Source organism: Balaenoptera physalus (assembly GCF_965194825.1).
Source record: "Balaenoptera physalus genome assembly, chromosome: 16".
Taxonomy (NCBI): domain Eukaryota; kingdom Metazoa; phylum Chordata; class Mammalia; order Artiodactyla; family Balaenopteridae; genus Balaenoptera; species Balaenoptera physalus.
In genome coordinates this window covers 68409725-68428651 of record NC_138898.1, presented here as the reverse complement: position 1 = coordinate 68428651, position 18927 = coordinate 68409725, and the positions used below count along the sequence as shown (strand labels likewise).

Here is an 18927-nt window from a genome sequence, read left to right as displayed (position 1 = left end):
ACCATCGACTTTCCTGCTTCTCAGGCCTTTGGAATCGGACTGCAATTTACATCATCAGTTCTCCTGGGTCTTCAGCTGGCTGACAGCAGATCTGGGGACTTAACTTCCATAATCATGTGAGCCAATTCCTTATAATAATAAATTTTCTTTATAATAATAGTAAATAATAAATATTATTATTATTTATAATAATAAATCTTATATTCTAATAATACATCTCCTATTGGAGAATGCTAAGGGATGGAACAATTAGGTTTCTAGATAAAGGTCAGACTTTGAGTTAGGGGACAGTTAGTTAGGGTTCCAAGTCCCTTACATCCCTGGATGTTCCTTCCTCTCTTGTTTCTAGTCTTTGAAGCTAAGTTTGGGCCAATACCCATATTAGATGAACAAATTCTAGGCTCCTTGATGACAAGGTCAGTGTCAGTGTCTGCAGATGCAGGCCATGAATAGTCAAGGTTGGAAACTAAAAGTTGGCAGGAAGGACTGTACTTTATTGGAACCAAACCGAGAACGTCAGTGATCTTAGTTTTGAGCAATTCTTGATCCTGGAGTTCATCCAAGTTCTCCTTTGGACTCTTGCATCCTACCTGCCCCCCATCCATCCCCAGTGAAATCAGCAGATGTTAATGATGGAATTTGGAGATGCTGAAGGATTCCCATGGTGGTGAGGAAGATCCTAAATGTTTTACAAAAAAATAAAAATAAAAAGCATTATCCAAAGAAAGGAGCCAAAGTGCTCAGACACCACTTGGCAGCCAGGGAGTGTGTTAAATCAGAACAATCAGGAGGGAAAAGTACTTTGCAGTAAATTTTTTCGAAGGTGGTTCCAGAGCTCCTTCCTCTTAGGAGAGAACTGTCTATGTTTAGAACCAAGGAGAGTCTTACATTTAGAGTTTTCCGTAGGTGGGGAGTGTGAGTCCCTGAGGGGCTGGTCTGCAAAGAGACAGCGGGATGACGAGATAATAGGGCATTGAGCGGGGAGGTGCCTGAGAGCAGACAGAAGAAGAGAATGAGGAGGGGGAGGCAGACACGTGCCTGGATGCTGGAGAATGTGCAGGCACGTGGCTGATCAGGGATTTGGGGCTTTTGAGAATGGGAACATCTAATATCAAATTCTAAATCATTTGAAATGCTCTCATGCAATTTCTTACCTGAAAGCTTTGGTAAAATCTTCGGTTTACATAGTCTAGCGGTAGTATTTTGGGGGATTGATGGATTGGGGTGTTTATTAGGAGGGGTGATATGGTGCAGAAAGAAGAAAAAGTATGTCTGGTATTTTTGCCGTAAGTACTTTTGCTGCGTAACTAACTGACCATAAGGCAGGTTTGTTGTAAAAGATAAAATAAGGAAAAATAAAAGAGGGGCATTAAAAAAAGATATAATGAAACATGAAAAATGGGTAACAAAAATTAAAAAGACTGTATTGCAAAATACAAAATATTTGAATACATTTGAAATGTGTGTAAATTCATGGCAATTTTGCTCAAATAACTGATTTTATTTTGCATGTTGTATCTAAGCACTTGTCTTCCAAGTCTTTCATTCACAGTATTTTATACTTCTTTTTTTTTTTTTTTGCTTGTTGACTTGTCTCCTCATCTGGCATCACACTTTTTCTATTTTGATAAAATTCTTCATTAAGAGAGGCATCAGCTTCCAAATACTAGGATGCATATTTGTACCTGAGCTTTGTATCACGTTGGGAAAGCTGTTTGTTCTTAGCAGGTTGTCACATGTCCACTGATAGACGTTCCAAAGTTTTATGGAAGGTGTGGGTTCAACTCTACAACTTCAAATCACTGAAGGATTTGCAAACTGATACATTATCATTTTCTAGTACAGCATTCACTCTGGCTTTACACTCTCTTAATCACACTTCCAGCAAATTTTATCACCGTCTTTTCTACCAAGTCCATATAAGTAGCTATCACCTACTATTTTAAGACTGCCATGCCTACTCATCACTGTATAGACTATCATGAGGGCTAAGATTGATGGAATGTAAAAATTGGAGTCCTATGTCCACTAAGAAATGAAACCAAACTGTCAACCAGTTACCTTTTACGGCAAGATTGCCTTATGGCCAAGTAGTTATGAGGCAAAAATGTTTGCAGCAAAGATGTTTATGGCAAAGATGCTTACAGCAGAAGTACCTAGAACTGAAAACAAGAACCTGCAGAATAGGGGAATGATTTGTAAAATGAACCAATTTAGTGGAAGTGGAACCCAGGTTGTAGCTGAACTTGAGGCTCCCCAAGAATCTCCAAAGAGATTGGGGGCAGTGCTGTGCTTCCCTTCATTCAGGGCATTTGAGAAAATGTCACTTGAATCTTAGAAGTCAAGGTGATACCACCTTGTCATGAACAGAAGACATTAGCTCTCAAATAGAGAATAATTGTTCTGACCAGACAAAATGAAACGCCCCTGAAGAAATTATGGAAGTAGTAGCAGTCCTGTTCATTTATTCATTCATCAAACACTGGCACACCATTTTGTATGTCAAGCCCCTTAATGTGTGCTGAAAATATAGACATTGTCCCTGCCCTCAAGGAGCTTTACCTTTGGGTTGTGAAGGCAAGGGGGGCTGACCTTTTTTGAGCTCCTCCTAAGTGTAGACAGTAGGCTTTGTATTTTACGTGCACTGTCTTTCTAAAATTCTCCCAACAGCTTTATGAGTAAGTAACTATTATCACCAAATAGACAGGTAAGCTGAGGCTCAGAGATGTCAGGGAATTTGATTCAGCTAATCTGTAATGAAATCTGTGTTTGAACACAGGATTATCTGACTCTAAATTTGGAGGAGGGGTCCTTATTTTGGTCAGTGGCACTGGAAAATTGGTAGTAAGGAGTTCAGACTTGATAATGTGATTTGAAAAGTATTCCCCACATTTGTCCTGAGTCCTACCCAATCTGCTGTGATGCCCATCAGCTTATCTGCCATCAGTGCTTTTCAACTGGGTTAACCGTTACTTTCCTCCTCATCTCCTCTTTTAGAACCTTAACACCAACTCAGCAAGGCTCTGTCACCTCATCGTGGATGAACTTGCTAGCATGAGGGTTCTGGTGCCTGCTGCGGGGGCAGAGGGGAGACTGGGAGCCCAGGGGGTTGATGCTACAGAAACATGGAAAAAGATGTTGTTCTTCTTTGTCTGGTACAAAGACTTTGTACCAGAGTCTTTGGTACACAGACTCTGTTTTGTGGTGCAAGTTAGAACCATCTACCATAATTAGCAAAGGGCAGTAACATGAGCCTTTTAAATGAGTCCTGTGCCCAGGCTACAAGGAGGAAAGGAGAGATTCATCATGTTGTTTCATAAGCATAAATACAACTAATTAAGTGAAGGTGAAATCTGTACCATCTCTATGATGTTTATTTAAAATGATTTGCTCAAGACATGCCCAGAATCCTTCTCCTTAGGAAGATAGCTAGGAGCTGGGTGGAGACAATTTGGGCATTTGAGGAGCAGGAACAAATTGGACTGGCAAGCTGAGAAACCACCTGAGCCAGGCATTGGCTGTGACCAGTGCATGGACATCTGCTGTTTTTGTCTGTTCAGCACATCCTTGGGGAAATGTTCCTCTTCCACTCTGACCATGTGATTGGGATAGGGCTGCCAATCACAGTTTCTTACCCAATCACCTGGCCACAGGGGTTGGTACATGATCCAGACTCAGCCAATTATAGTACCTTGTTTGCCTGGCCCCAGTGATAGGTCCAGTGCTGGGCATGTGACCCAAGCTTGCATGTTGGAGCCATTTCTTTTGGCAATGAGAACAAAGGACATAGATCTTTTTCTGTTGTGCAGCTTAAAGGATAAGAAGGAGGGACTTCTAGGGCCTTTTTTCTCTATCACATGGCATCAGCTGTCTGTAGGGGAAAATAGAATCAAACTGGGAGCAGCAGAAATGGAGGAAAAGGGGACCAAGAGTATCGAGGATCCAGTTCCCATTCTTGAGTCTCCTAGAGAGGCTCTCATTCTTCTCCTTTGCATTTTAATTTTGTTCTTTTCTGCAATTTCCTGAGTCAATAGATTCTCTTCCTGATTAAACTTGAGTTGGGCTACTGTTACTTCCAAGTGAAAGAACCATGACTATTGTAGATAGGAACATCAAAAAATCATATTTTGAGAACATTTTCTTGTAAGGAGCTGGCACCTTACATGTTCTGTATTGAGTGCTTGGTTGAAACTTGGACCATGTAGGTTGGGGCAGCATGCAGCTTCCTAGCAGAGAAGGAGATCAGACCAACTAAATATGGAGGCACAGGATCAAGAGTGTCCAACACTTGACCTCAGGCCAGCCATACCTCCTTTGGGCACCAATTCTAATTTTCCACACTTTTGACTTTCCAAGACCAGGTAAGGGGTGAATTATTCTTAGTTTGGTCTCATTCTCAGAGATCCAGCCTAGAACTCAACTCGCAGCACCCTGGCAGCCAGGTTTCCAACCAACCCCACCAAAGGCCCAGCTACTTCTATGAGAGGTAAGAGTTTTAAAGCATGGTTGTCTACATAACCCCTGGAGATACCAAAGGGACTGGCTGAGGAGGAGAGAGGGAGACACTGCTAAGACAATTTCCACTCCCACTTCAACTGCACCAGCCCTCCCAGCCCCCGATTTCTTTCATTTTGTTTTATTCTATTATTTTAAATTGAAATATTTAGTTGATGTACAATATCATGTAAATTTCAGGTGTACTACATAATAATTTGACATTTACATACATTATGAAATGACCACCAAGCTAATTCTAGTAACCATCTGTCCCGATAAAAAGTGAACACAATATTATTGACCATATTCTTTGTGCTGTATATTACATTCCCGTGACTTATTTATTATATAACTGGAGGTTTGTATCTCTTAATCCCCTTCACCTATTTCCCCCGCCCCCCACTTCCTTCTTCCTTCTGGCAACCACTGTTTTCCTCTACCAGCCCCAATTCCCCCCCCCCCTTTTTTTTTTTTTGGTTGCGCCACACGGCATGCGGGATCCTTGTTCCCTGACCAGGGATGGAACCCGTGGCTCCTGCAGTGGAAGCATGGAATCCTAACCACTGGACCCCAGGTCTTTTTTATATAATATGGGGGTTTAATGCACAATTTTGTTTGAAAATGGGTTCCCTTAAAATAAAAATAAGACCTTTAGAACCATTAATCTGACTAACTTAAGCCAACCACTTCTATTCTCTGAACAAAAGGTGACATGTGACAGGTCAAATAAATCAGTAGGAAAGAAATTCCAACCAACTCTTTCATAAAAAAAAGGCCCAGAAACATCCTTACTGAAGGGAAAAATCACCATTTACTTTACAATAGCCCATGTTTTGCCAAATATTATCAATCAAATGCTGGATGTAAAGACAGCATCTTCGACAAATGACCCCATGCCCGTATGTTAATTAAGAAATATGGCTTTATTCACTTGTTCATTCACTAAATACTGAGTGCCCATACCCTGGGCTTACTGTGATAAGTGCTGGGAACACTGGGTGAACAAGATCTTTGATCTTTCTTCCCATGGAGATTTCGGAAGTTTATCCTTCCCTTGCAAGAAAACCCTTTTCTTTTTGGAGGACTTATCTTTGAGCAAAGGAGGGGGAGATTGGCTATAAGATCCAACTGGAAAAAAGGTTTTGGCAACTATACCTGGGGTCCAACCATCCTTCCAAACATGGAGTCACTTACCTTCTCTAACCAACTTTGTTCCAGCTGTAAAGTCCCATCTGGGTCTCAGTGCCAATCTTTGCCTTTAGGATTCTGAAGGATGATTTAAAGACATGTCTGTGACCCAGCACCTGGGCACTCTCAATCTTTGGTTATTGCCGTCAGGAGTCACTATAAATGTCATAATGAGGCCAAGCAAAGGATGGAGAACCAGTCCTCCTAATGACTTGGGAAAGCCTCAGTGAGGGATAGGAAACCTTGGTTCTACTTCTGACCGTGATGCTCATATCTTGGTAGCTTCACCCATCTGAGTCTCTGTATCTTTACCTATGGGATGAAGGGACTGAAACTTGGACTTTCCCAGAGGACTGAGTTTCCATATCTGGATGAATTAGTTAAGGTAAGGCTAGCTGCTGTAATAGATAAATTCTTGGTGGCATAACATAACGCATGCTTCTTTCTTTTCACATCATAGTCAAATAGGGGTGGACTTCCATGTCACCATCTGGGGCCCAGCTCCTCCCATGTTGTGTCTCTGCCCTCTTTTAAGTTGGGGGCTGTGTGAAGCTTTCAAGAAGAGCAGTAGAATAGACAAATTTATGAATGCCCCAAATCAAGATGATTTAAAACACTTGAGCTGGTAAATGGGGAAGGAGAGAGAGAGAGAGAGAGAGAGAGAGAGAGAGAGAGAGAAAGAGAGAGAGAGCTCTCTGGGAAGTTTTATGGGCCAGGTCTAAGAAGTGTCTTACATCCATTCCACCCACATGCCATTGGCCAGGAGTTGGTCACATGACCACACCTGAGAGCAAGGAAGTCTGGGAAATGCAGTCTAGCTGTGTAGTGAAGAAGAAAGGGAAACAGGTTGCTACACAACCGGCCAGCTGGGTATAGAAAACGCTTGCCACTTTAGATGGCAGTCCTCGTCACTATCCTCTACTTAACAGAGGGATTTAAAACCAAACACTTCTACCTTAACCAGGGGCATCATTTACAGGAGGGTGTTGCAATAATCTGGTTGGGAGATGACAGCAGGCTTGATTAGGGAGTGTGTGCACACATCAGGTTTTCCCAGGAGAGATGGTCTCAGCACGAGGACAGTGCAGCGGAGGGGGGCGAATACAGGATTGCATGAAGATGCAGTTTATCACTGAAAAGCCATACACCCACCGTTCCATAAAGACAGTATTTTTTTTTAATTTTAAAATTCTGCATCTGAAAACACAGTATGACAGAAAGCATCTATATACACCTGCAGTGTTTTTGGTATGATACAGTATTTAATACATCCACTGTTTTCTGCAAAAAATTTTGCTTTGTCAGACAGAAACAAACTCCCCTAGACAAAAAAATACAGCTAAGGCACAATTTCGTTGTTGTTTTTTCTGCTAAATGAAAAGACAGAAAAGGTGCAAAAATGGGCGGGTAGTGCAATTGTTTCTGAGAATCACATTCTACTGCGAGGAAAAGCATTCGGATGATTGGAACTTTGATTACTGGTCAATTTCAGATAGTTCAGTATCTCTTAAAATACTCCTTTAAATAAATAGCAAAATATCTACATCTTTCAGTGTGTGCCTTTTGAATTCTCTCTCTCTTTTTTAAAACTTTATTTACAGAGTCTCTCTTTTTTTTAAAATCAATACATTACAAAATATTTCTGTACAGTTTTATGCGTATTATGATCTATAACAAAATAGTTATTTTTTAAAAACTATATCACCACATGTCTTTGAAAAACAATGAGGGGGACGGTAATAACTTATTGTGAGGCCTCTAAAAAAAATACCCAAACGCCTTTGACAACATAATAATATATATTAAAAAAAAAAAAAAAAAGACAAAGGATGACAAAGACGATTGCGCTCAATTCCAGTGAATTTCCTATGAAAACCCTGGGGTTGTCTTTGGCCTCCATCAGCCCTGGAGCGATGGCAGGGAAATGGGGGGATTCTGAAAGTAGGGAGCGTGTGATCCCTTTGAGAACATGACCCATCCGCTGGGACTATTTAATGCTATCACTTTCCAGGCAGGAAGGATGAAGAGATAAATTGAGAAACTCTCCCGATTTACCCTTGAATGAAGTACCTAAAGTCACCAAGTCTTTGGGGGCGGGGGCGGGTTGGAAAGCCCATGTCGGCATTCTGCCGGTAATTAAGCCAGCCCCTCACAGTGGCAGTATGCTCTAGGAGAGTGCTTCGGGAGTTGGCTGAGGTTTAGATAAGCACCCAAGCCTTCATTTTACCCATAGGAAAAACAGAAGAATATTTTTCTTCAAGACGACACATAGAAGCCATTTCTATCACATCTGCAAGCTACAGACTGGCAGCCCCTGGCTTAGGAGGTCGCCCTGAAAGCGTCAAGGTGCTCTTTCTTCTCGGATGTTGGTGGAAATGGGAGGGGGAGACAGGGTGGTTAGCTTTCCCAAAATAATTTTAAGGCCTCATTTCAAAAAGGAGAAACCTACGGCTTTTTGGGGGTGGGGGAAGGGAAGGATAGGGAGGCAAATGAAGAATGGAGAGGATGGAGTTGGGAACAGAGGTGGCAAGGTGCAGAACCTGCTTTCCTGTGGGCTGTGTAGGCAGAGGCGGTTGGAGTATTCCCAGCCAAGGGGAGGGGGAGAGAGGGCTACTTTCTCCCTGCCTGGGGCTTGGCAAGGACAGAACCAATGACAACGTGAGGGGCAGACACAGGTGGCACGTGAAAGCCCTCCTCAGTCTTAAGAGGGGTCTGTACAGTATCTTGTTTGCCAGGTAAAAAAAATAATACTTCTGAGAGAGCGAGAGAGAATGAGAAAGACAGAATTTGCATAGATTGTACATTTAGCTCCAGCAGATTTTGGACACCTTTATTTTGCCCCCTCCACCCCCACCCCCGGTAAACTTCTCAGCAGACACATGAGGTAGCGCCTGTGGTTGACCCATGGGCATAGTAAGGTAAGTGAGGCAGAAGCACAGAGGACCTCCCGTGAGCACGGCTTCCAAAGATGTTTCCAGACATGTGGCAAGATGGCTGCTAAAACCTGGGATCTGGAGGGAGCCGGGCTGTTTGACACGCCAACCCCTCTTCCTGAACCACATCCTGGACCTCTCCGCCTGGTAGGATGGAATTCTGGAAGGCGGGGACCAGGCCAATGTGGACCTCCGTACGTCTAAGGGGCAGCTCTTGGGGTCTGCAAATTCTGTGCCATCTTCCCTTCAGTACAAACTGTCTTGAGACCAGGAGAGCTGAACATGCCAGTTATGAGACACTTCTCCTCTGAGGGACCGTTTCTTTGGGACGGGAATGACTAGTAAGAGGTCCCCATTCCCTTCGGAGCTCGACATAAGCTGTTATTTTTCTGCCCCTTCCTAATGGTGGCTTTTTCCTCCCCCACCAGGACAATGCCTAGCTTCCTTTTAAACCACCTCTCCAGAGAGCAGAGGTTGCCGGAAGTGCACAGGCTGAAAGAGGTTTCCCTTTGCCTACACTCTGGTAAGAAAAAAATGCCAACATTTCAAAATCATATTTCCTATAAAAATATGGATCTCTGGCTTCCCTTACCAAATTAGATGATTCTGCTGCACTGTGCCCGTATTCTCACACGCAACTCAGGCTGGAGCTGAGATGCAGCTGTAGTTTTTTGTCTGTGTCATGTGCACGCTGCAGACTACAGTACCCACCGCTCCCTAATGTCTTACACCAGCTGCGTCACTCATCTACGCTAGTGTTCTGGACCCTATAGCCACTTGTAACCGCTGCCAGAGGGCGTGGCTTCGATCTGGCGGGTATTTGCCCACAGCTGTTTCTGGCACGGCACCCTTGGGTGCTGCTGCAGGAGCGTGTCCTGAGTCCCCAGTGAACTTGGCTATGAAAGGGATCTTTGCTCAGGCTCCACACCCGGCAGCTACCGCCCTCCTTTCCTCGGCATCCTCTTGGCAAAGAGATCAAGGCTCCAGCCAGCGTCCTCCTTGCACCTGCAAACTGGAGAACCGGAAGGAAGCACGGTCGCCCCCCAGTCCCGGCATGTGCCCAGAGCAGCTGTAATCTGCCCTTTGTGGGGGGGGGGCGTGCTCATTCCTTCTCAACTCCACTGGCATTTTGAAAGTTAAACTAACAATGGCAAATGAAGTCGGAATGACTCCTGATGAGATCAGAACGGCCTTTTTCCGAAGGGCATGTGCACTTCTGAGAACAGGGGGGTCCCAGGAACTGCTCATGCCCTCCTTGGAGACAGGCCGCCTTGCACATGGCCGGGGAAGCGGGACTCAGGAAGGCTGCCTGCCTCCTGAGTGTGGTTTCCACCTGAATGGGAAATTGGACAGAGTGTCGCAGCTTATTCAATGCGTCCTTCTCCCCCAAACCCACGTCCCACCTCTAAGTCCTCCTGAAGTCCGAGGACCTGGCCAGTGACTCAGCCCACAGTCACTCTGCTTCTTTAATAGGCTTTCCAGAGACCACGTTCTCAGGTTTTGAAACCCTCAGGCAGCCACAGCTCAAGGCTGCCTGACCAATGGCCTCTAACTAATAAATCATCCTCAGGTAGATTACAAAAATGAGTTAAACTATTTCCCCTGGGAAAACGTCACCTTTGCTCAAATCATCCTGGGCTTTGTTGGAAACTCTCCCTTTTTTCCTTAAAGCCAAATGGAACATCTTCAAAGTGATTCTCTGGTTCAGAAACAGAGGCTGCTGAGGAACATCCCACGAGGCGGCTCCGCTTCCCGGCCTCCTGGCGGTGAGCAGGGAATGAGGCCCGGGCCAGGGAGGGGTGGAGACCGTCCCCGGAGTAAGCCAGCTCTGCCGTTCTCCACTCGCTCCCAGGTGGCACAGGAGTCCGCAATGTCAGGGTGCAGGAGGGGCCCCGCCGGGGAGTCTGCAGGCTCATGGGTGCGCAGGGACGCGCCAGGGCAGAGCCCCCGAGACCATCACACATGACACACACGGCCCTAGTGGCGAGGAGGGTGAAAGGGCGGCTCCCCGGGCAGCTTCCACAGGCTCAGGGAGGCCCTGGCCAGAGGCAGAGGCCGGGGGCAGAAAGTGGATGTGACGCGGGCCTCTCGGCTCCCACAGAGCTTGTGAAACCACGTGGAGCTCATGTGGGCTTTCTGAGAAAGCCACGCCGAGGTCCCTGGAAACACTGGGCCAGCTCCTGGGCTCTCCTGGCCGGGTCTGACCCCCTACCATCTTCCTAAAATAGATCTCTTTTCCTCCAGGGCGTGGAAGGAGCCTGCTTTTCCTCGCATGCAGGCCCACGGTTAGAGTGGCCGCGGGAGGGCAGCGATGGGGGAAGCGGGGACGCCCCAGGCCCTGCAGCCGGCACAGCCTCCCTCCGCAAGTTGCTGGCCTGTCGTGTCCCTGTGCCGGGGGCGGGTGGCGGGGATGGCTCAGGAATTCCAACACCCCCAGAGCCGGAGGGCTGAGTCACGCTAACACCCTGCATGAGGAAAAGCGAGGCACCAGTGTCCCCAAGGGCAGCCCACTTCCGGCCAGTGGATGATGCTGGTTGAGGCGTTCTCCTCATGGTGTCCAAGCCCCCTGCTTCCCACTGCGGACACGGAGAACGTAGGGCAGACAGAGACAGAGGTGACAGATAGATAGATAAAGCAGCAGAGAGACAGAAAGAGACAGACATGAGGGGCTGGGGGATGAGAGGGGGAGGGAGTGGAAGGGCTGGGGGAGGGGGCCTTTTGTGAATAAAGGCAGCTTCAGTTAGTAAGATAACATAATTGACAAGCTGCAAAAACAGCACCTACTAATTAGTCATTGACTAAAACATATAAATAATAAATATCTAAAGTGTCCCTTCTCTATATCCTCCATGGCCCATAGGACATTCTGCCTTGCTGGGCTGGGGGTGTGAGTAGGGGGCGACAGCTGACGGGTCACTGGGAGCAAACGGCGGTACCTTCAAACTCACACTGGAGGGAAATCTGACAAGGACCAGCTCTCTGTGGGAAGGACTTTTCCAAGAGAAGCCTGTCCTTGGGGGGAGGGTGGGATCAGTGGAGGAGGGGGCCCCTGGGGAGGGGTCTCCGGATGAGCAGGGCAGCCCTCCGATGTACACATGGCAAGGAAACCCTTTGGGTTTCTAGTAACTCAAGCAATTTGAATAACACTGTTCTTTAGGTTTCAAACAACCAGATACTCAAGCTTCCCACTTCTACACTGTGTGTCAGATGGGCCTGTTGGCACCTTGGATAAGAAAGGGCATGAATTTAAAAACCAAATCTGAAATGCTTTTTCCTGGCCATGAAAAGTCTGTTCCATGCGGTTTGGTCGCTCCCAGCAGCACCGAGTGTGAGATTCACAAATGTTCCAAACGCCTGACCTCAGAACAAAGGGCTCAGGCAGGTGACAGGTATTGCTGTGCTGACCAGCTCAGGCGTTTTGCTCCCAAGGATCTCTATGAGTTTCATGGCCATGGTCCCCGAAGTTCCCACTGTCAAGGCCCAGAGGTGTCATGGTCTTGGTCTCGTCGCCCGTGAACGGCTGGGGGCTTGACCCTCACGCTCATGAGCATCGCCCAATTTCTGCCTCGAGGGAGGGTGGCCTGGGGCCCAGGATGTCTGGCAGTCACACTTTGGGTGGACCTTGGCCATGGCACATCAGAAGGCTCTCCGGCTCATCTAGTTACTAAGGAGGATGGCCGAACCTGAGAAGGGCTGGTGGGAGGCCCTGCCAAGCCCGCTACCTCCCTGCGGACGGGCCCATGAGCGACTTTAACGCCCTGTCACTTCAGGGCTGGCACAAGGGTTTCCTTGCCCAGAGGAGCAGGAAGAGTAGCTGAAGGGCGGGGCTGGAGATCAAACCCACCCTCTGGGCAGTGCTTTTCAAACTAGGTTTTGCAGAGCCTTTGGGTTCTGAAGAGGTACCTTAGGAGACGCCCTTGGCAAGGGACTGCCCGGTGGGCTGAGCTTTGAGAAAGAATCTCACACTCGCAGCTTCAACCAGAGCAGCCTGGATTTCATCTGCACCCTGAACCTCCCTCTGCCTGCGACTTAGTAAACAAAGCTCTGTTGCTCAAAATAAAAGTTTTGGAATCACTTGTCTGGGCGGCGTGGGGAGGGGTGTCAGGTCATTGAGGGGGAAGACAAGGAACCTGCAGCACTCGAGGATCAACCAGAAGAGGTAAGACCACCACGGTGCTGGGACTGAGCCATCCCCACCCCCGGGAGCCGGCCTGCTGGGTGCAGGTGGCTGGCAGAACCTGCTTCGGCCTCCAAACCTTTCCACTCCGTCATTCCATGGCCAGGAGAGCCCCGCTCCCAAAAGGCACCCCCCGGGGGTGGGAGGCCAGGGTCCGGCTCCCACTGGCCCTCTGGCTGCTTCCCCTTTGAGATCCGCTGGGGCCCCCACTTGCCCAGTGCTACCTGAGCCGGCCGTCGGGTTTGACGGCGCCCAGCTCTGACTTGGGGTCAGGGCTGAAGGAGCTCCAGGCCGTCTGGCTGCAGGTCTGCATGACGGGGCAGACGGTGGGGCCTGTGGCACAGATGTCCATGGCGGTCCACATCCCACCCACCAGCGAGTCCAGCCAGCGCTCCAGGGAGGCGCCGGCGGACGCGGCGTTCCTCCGCGCCTCCTCCACCTGGGCGGGGCTGATGGGCAGGCTGAGGACGGGGTTCAGGCTCTGGAAGCTCTGCTCCATGTAGGCGCTGCGGGGGGGCCCGTTGTGCAGCCTCAATGCCTCCTCTGAAAGCCAAAGGGAACAATGACATCATTAGACGAGCCATGGACCGGTCACCTACTACTGTGTGCCTGGCACCGTGCTGGGCACCGCGTAGCACCATTCAGTTCACGGGACAATCTCACGAGGAAGTTCTTTTAGCACTCCCATTGTACAGACAAAGAAACTGAGCCTACGAGGACATTCCTTCAACAGGTATGAGCCCACTTTGTGCAGGGCATGGTCCATTCATTTATTCATTCAGCATGTATTTATGGAGCCCTTTCTATAGTCCAGACAATAATTCATTCAACACATATTTACGAAACATCTACATCTGCAAGGCATTCATTCATTTATTTATTTCATACAGGTTTATTAAGTGCCAGGCTCTATTCTGTGGTGGAGCAAACCAGACAATGAAGGAGACCGCAATCCAGTGGAGGAAGAATGATGACAATAAAGAAAGAAACAAGTAAATAAATAAGGTCATTCCAGAAAATGGTAAGTGTCATGAAGGGAATAAATGGGGTGTGTTGAGTGAGAGCAGGGGCTTGATAAACTACGGCCCTTGGGCCTAATCCGGCCCACCACCTGTTGTTGTAAATAAAGTTTTATTGGAATACGGCTATGCCCATTTGGATACATATTGTTTATGGCTGTTACCACAGCACAGCTGAGTAGCTGAGACAGAGATTGTACATGGCGCACAAAGCTGAAAAATTTACTATCTAGCCCTTTACAATAAAAGCTTGCTGCTTCCTGGGTTAGAGAGTGACAAGGGTGTTTATTTTAGTTGGGATGGCAGGGGAGACCTCCCTGAGGAGATGACATCTGAGCTGAGTGCTGATTCATGGGAAGGAAGAAGCCACATGCAGATCCTGGAGAAGAGAATTCCAGGCATTGGGAACAGAGGATGCAAAGCCTCATTAAGCATCTTTCCCCAAATCATACAGGTGATGAGAGTCGGAGCCAGGGTTTGAACCCGGGTCTGTGGACCTCAAAGCCTGGTGAGCAGCCCCGCTCTGGGCTGCTGAATGCCCACCATGAACTCTGTATAAGACATGGATCTCTGCTTCGGTCCAAGATGTGGGGCATGAATGGCCCACAGCAAGGAGTCCTGGAAAGCACGAAGCTGGGACCAGAGTGGGGTGGGGTGGGAGGTCCAGCTGGCTCCCAAAACGGCTCTGCCTTGCTGAGCACCAGGGTCTCATGCCAGGGATCGGGGACAGCAGTCAGGCTGTCTGGGTTTGAATCCCCACGTCCCACATACCAGGTGTGTGACTTCTTCCTCATCAATAAAATGGGTGGAGAACTAGTACCTTCCTCATAGCTTTGTTTGTGATGATTAAATGTGCTGACTCATGTGAGGTGCTTAAAATGGTGCCTGGCATATTCTAAGTACTTGGGAAAGTTTAGCTAGGATTATTATTATTGGCATTATTAGTACAAAATACACACACACACACACAACTATAGGGCTGATTTTATCATCCCTATTTTACAGATGAGGAAACGGAAGCAGCTATAGTTTAGAGACAGATCTGGAGTTAAATCCAGGGCTGGCTGACTCCGAAGCCCGTTCTTGTCATTATGATACTCTACCAAGAGGCTCATACATCAGCAGGAAGCTAAAACAATGCTTTTGTTTTTTATTTTATTTTTCCATCTGGGAGCTAGTCTTTTGCAGACTTGGTTTCCCCATCTGCAAAATGGGGATACTCACCCTTCCAGCAATTCGACTCACAGGGCTGGCACGAGGCTCAGGTAGAAGTTCACGTGCTTTGTAAACAGTAAAGTAACGTATGAACAAGAGAGACAGTGACTGTTTCCCAGGGCTTAAAGATGGGGAAGCAGAAAGTCTAGACATTTGGGCTGAAGGAAAGAAGCTAGATGTTTCTATTTTGAGGAAGTTCCCACTCATGGCTTATTTCATTACCAAACACAAGAATATATTGTTTGAAAAGACTGGCTTATGATTCTGGTAGGTCGTGTTTTACCAAATCAGGTTTTGCTATAGCCAAGATCACTAGGATTAGAAGAAACCTCCTTATAAGACAATGCAGCATTCAGATGACAATGCTTCCTCTTTGCTTGATGGTGGCTGTCACCCTCGGAGACAACCAGGAGAACCTGGATAATCAGCATGTTACTTTCTGATATGTGTGGTCCTGAGTGAGGAAGAAAGACCGCGTATATATGCCTGCCCTTCAAAAAGCAATGGGAGGGCTTCCCTGGTGGCGCAGTGGTTAAGAATCCGCCTGCCAATGCAGGGAACACGGGTTCGAGCCCTGGTCTGGGAAGATCCCACATGCCACGGAGCAACTAAAGCCCGTGCGCCGCAACTACTGAGCCTGCGCTCTGGAGCCCGTGAGCCACAACTACTGAAGCCTGCGCGCCTGGAGCCCGTGCTCCGCAACAAGAGAAGCCACCGCAATGAGAAGCCCGCCGACCACAACAAAGAGAAAGCCCACGTGCAGCAACAAAGACCCAATGCAGCCAAAAATAAATAAATAAGATAAATTTATATATATATAAAAAAAAGAATGAGAAAGCTAGTTGAATTAAAAATATGCTTTGACTTGCATGTACGAGAAAGTCATTCCTTCAGTACCCAACGCCCCAGGAAGCTGGGGGGCTGGACTCTGCGGCCTGGAGGGGAACCGGTGGGAGAAAGCCGAGAAGCACGCCCGGAGCACATGTCCTGTCTTGCTATACTTAGCAGAGCTTCTCTTTCTCGAGTTCCTTAAGAAGTCTGGCCCACCTCTCCCTGATGCCCACCAAAGGGTTTTCAGGAAAAAATCCCTGTTTTCTTTTCCTCTGTTTTTTCAGGAGGACAGAGCCTGTTCTCTTTGGAGCAGGTCCTGACTTCCCTACTAGAGCCTCTCAACGCCTTCATCTCTGCAGAGACTGCCGAGGTGAGAAGCTGGGGACTGGGGAGACACCCAAACTGAGAAAAGGCAGGACATTCAAAGTGAAAAGAGGAGTTAACAAACATTTGAACGCTGGGAACCAAATATTGTGGTTGGTGCAGAAAACCCTTATGAAAAATGAGGTTAATGTGGGAAATGCTATTATAGCATCAGCCCACAATGTTCGCCTCTATAATTAAATTTCCCTCAATTCCACCTCATCAGATTTCTTGAGATTACCAGGGATGCATCAATAGCAAACTACTCTTGATGAATCACTTTACAAATTGCATTGCTCCCACCTTCGTGTTCCCTGTCACCAGAACATCATTAACAGATACAATTACTGACGACAGGGGGGCTGCTCCCAGTGGGGTAAAATGACCCTAGGCTCATCCTGGGCATGCGTGGGGAGAGCCCTGCTGTCCTCAGAAATCCCAGGAGAAAAGATCGGAAAAATCAGGACCCCATGAATGGCCCCGGGCTATTTTACTGAGGTAGGGATGGATTCAGGGTCACTTGTTTTCTGTCCGATAGCTGTATGGGAAGCAAAGAGGAGACGGCCACTTCCATCCCTCTCCTCCACGTCTGCCTTTGGGAACGCTTAGAGATGTTAAGGATGTGAGCCTCATCAGTGGGACACTTGAGGACCCTAGGTGGGTGGGCTCTGGCCCCGCTAGTTCTGTAGGAGCTGTCTTTTGCCTGTTTCATGGGGGAGAGGAGAAGCAGACTTCCAGTACCTGAAAACATGAGGTCCAAATCTTTCTGCTTGTTCAGCGCAGAAACTTAGCAGAAATTGACAGAATTCACATCAACACTCCCTTCTTAGGACTCCAGGTGCCCCTCCCCATATCTATGTCCCCCTCTCCTTGTGTCACTGGCTAAATGACACCCAGCCCAGAGCTCTTTTTAGCCAACAGAGGCTGTAATGCGTTTCTGGCTTCTGGGTTTGTGATCTGTTAAATGGAGGCGAACAATTTCAAACACCAAGAGACCTGGAAATCCTTTTTCTAGGAATCTATGTTATGGATGCATCTTCATGGGCACATACTATCTTAGGTTCAAGTATCTTCTTTGCAGTGGTATCTGTAACAACAACAACAAAAGAAGCTATGTGTCTACCCAGGTGGGGGTGGGGTAGGGACAGATAGATTGTGGGTCCTTAACCCAAAGGAATACTAGGCAGCTGGCAGCTTTACATACATTGACTCCGAAAGTGAAAAAAGCAAGTTTCACTACAAAGTGTATCATTCTATTCTTAAAAAAATGACAATGTCTTTGTGATTTATTTTGTGTTTATGTCAATGCTTTAAAAGCACTGAGAAACCTCTAGAAGGACTGTACACCAAACTGTTGGCAGTGGCCACTCCTGGGGATGGGATTGAGCAGGGAGGAAGACGTTACCTGTGATAAAAGAAAGGGGGGTGGGGAATAGAAAAATAAAAGAAACCCTTTTGGAAAAAAAAGAAAAAAGGCAGGCATGCTAGGAGTCTGACACCCCTCTCCCTGACCCCATGCCCAGTGGGAACCACCATCCTGAATTTCCTGTTAATAATTTCCTTCATTTCTTCACAACTTTCTACTGATACATGAATCCTGAAATACTATATTGTTGGCTTGGCCTGTTTTTGAACTTTAAATACATGCATGGTAATTATGATATCCCCACCCTAACATTATGTTCTAGAGGCTCATCCAGATCAGCACGTGGAGGGTCCTACGCTGTGTTCCCTGCTGCGTAGACCTCCACTGTCGGAACAGACCACATTGTTGGTCCATTGGATGTCAGACCTTTGGATTGGTTCTGGTTTGGTGCTATTATGAACAACTTGCTGTATTTCTGCACAAGTCTCTATGGCCTCTACCTAGGGTGGAATTTCTGTGCGGTAGGGTATGTGTATATGTTCAACTTCACCAGCAAATGCGAACTCATTTTATTACACGGCTCTCTCACTAGCACTTACATGGACAGTTATTATTCTCCACCTTGACCATCAGATGATGTTGTCTCATCTTCAAACATGTCCTAACATGGCAGACGTGAAGTGGAATCCCTTTTTGCTTTTAATTTCCATTTCTCTCATTATTCACGAGGCTGAGCATCTTTTTATATGTGTGTGTATATGCTCTCTCTTTTGTATTTCTTTTATATCAGGGATTGGCCCTTTCTCTAAAGGGCCAGATAGCAAATACTTTTGGCTCTGTGGGCAACTACTCAATGCTGGCGCTGTGGCCCCAAAGTAACCAGAGTCAATATGTAAATGAGTGTGACTGCATTTCAATAAAATTTTACTTACAAAAACAGGGAGTGGGCTGGATTTGGCCTGTGGCTTGTAGTTTGCTCTGACTTAGGGGATGTCTGAATTTGAGTACTTTTTGTATATTCCAAATATGAGTACTTTTTTGTGTGTGTAAATATTTTCCTTTAGTATGTGATATGTCCCCTCACCTAGTATATCATGTTTTTAATGAACAGAAATTCCTATTTTAGTTATATTTTTTAAAACATTGAACAAGATTTGCTGAAACTCAATATCAGCTTGGGTTTATTTCCCACCTGTCTTAAATATGATCAGGACCTTCCAGAAGTCCATTGAGAGAGCATCTAATAAACAGGTGTCTAATACAGAGACAGATGACATCACCTCGGTGTGCAGAGACGGGCAGAAAATTAGAAGGTTCTGTATGACAAATGAGCAGGAA

The 18927-nt window shown here is 46.8% G+C and overlaps 1 protein-coding gene and 1 long non-coding RNA gene across 3 annotated transcripts in view; one reads left to right on the top strand and one right to left on the bottom strand.

Annotated features, from left to right (window-relative positions):
- Window positions 1–128: 128 nt before the first annotated feature.
- Window positions 129–18788, top strand: LOC309646342. 2 transcript variants are annotated; one of them, XR_014255297.1, is made up of 5 exons: window positions 129–4486; window positions 5968–10384; window positions 13686–13816; window positions 14269–16230; window positions 17912–18788. It is a non-coding gene; the product is annotated as an uncharacterized lncRNA (long non-coding RNA). The 2 variants fall into 2 exon arrangements; XR_014255298.1 differs by lacking the exon at window positions 14269–16230 and having other exon boundaries at window positions 17912–18781.
- XYLT1 (xylosyltransferase 1) overlaps window positions 6840–18927 on the bottom strand; it is a 306713-nt gene continuing 294625 nt past the window's right edge. Inside the window, exon 12 of the mRNA XM_082432554.1 lies at window positions 6840–13338. Within this exon, the coding sequence (XP_082288680.1) occupies window positions 13016–13338 (323 nt within the window). The 3' untranslated portion in view covers window positions 6840–13015. The remainder of the gene's footprint in view (window positions 13339–18927) is intronic.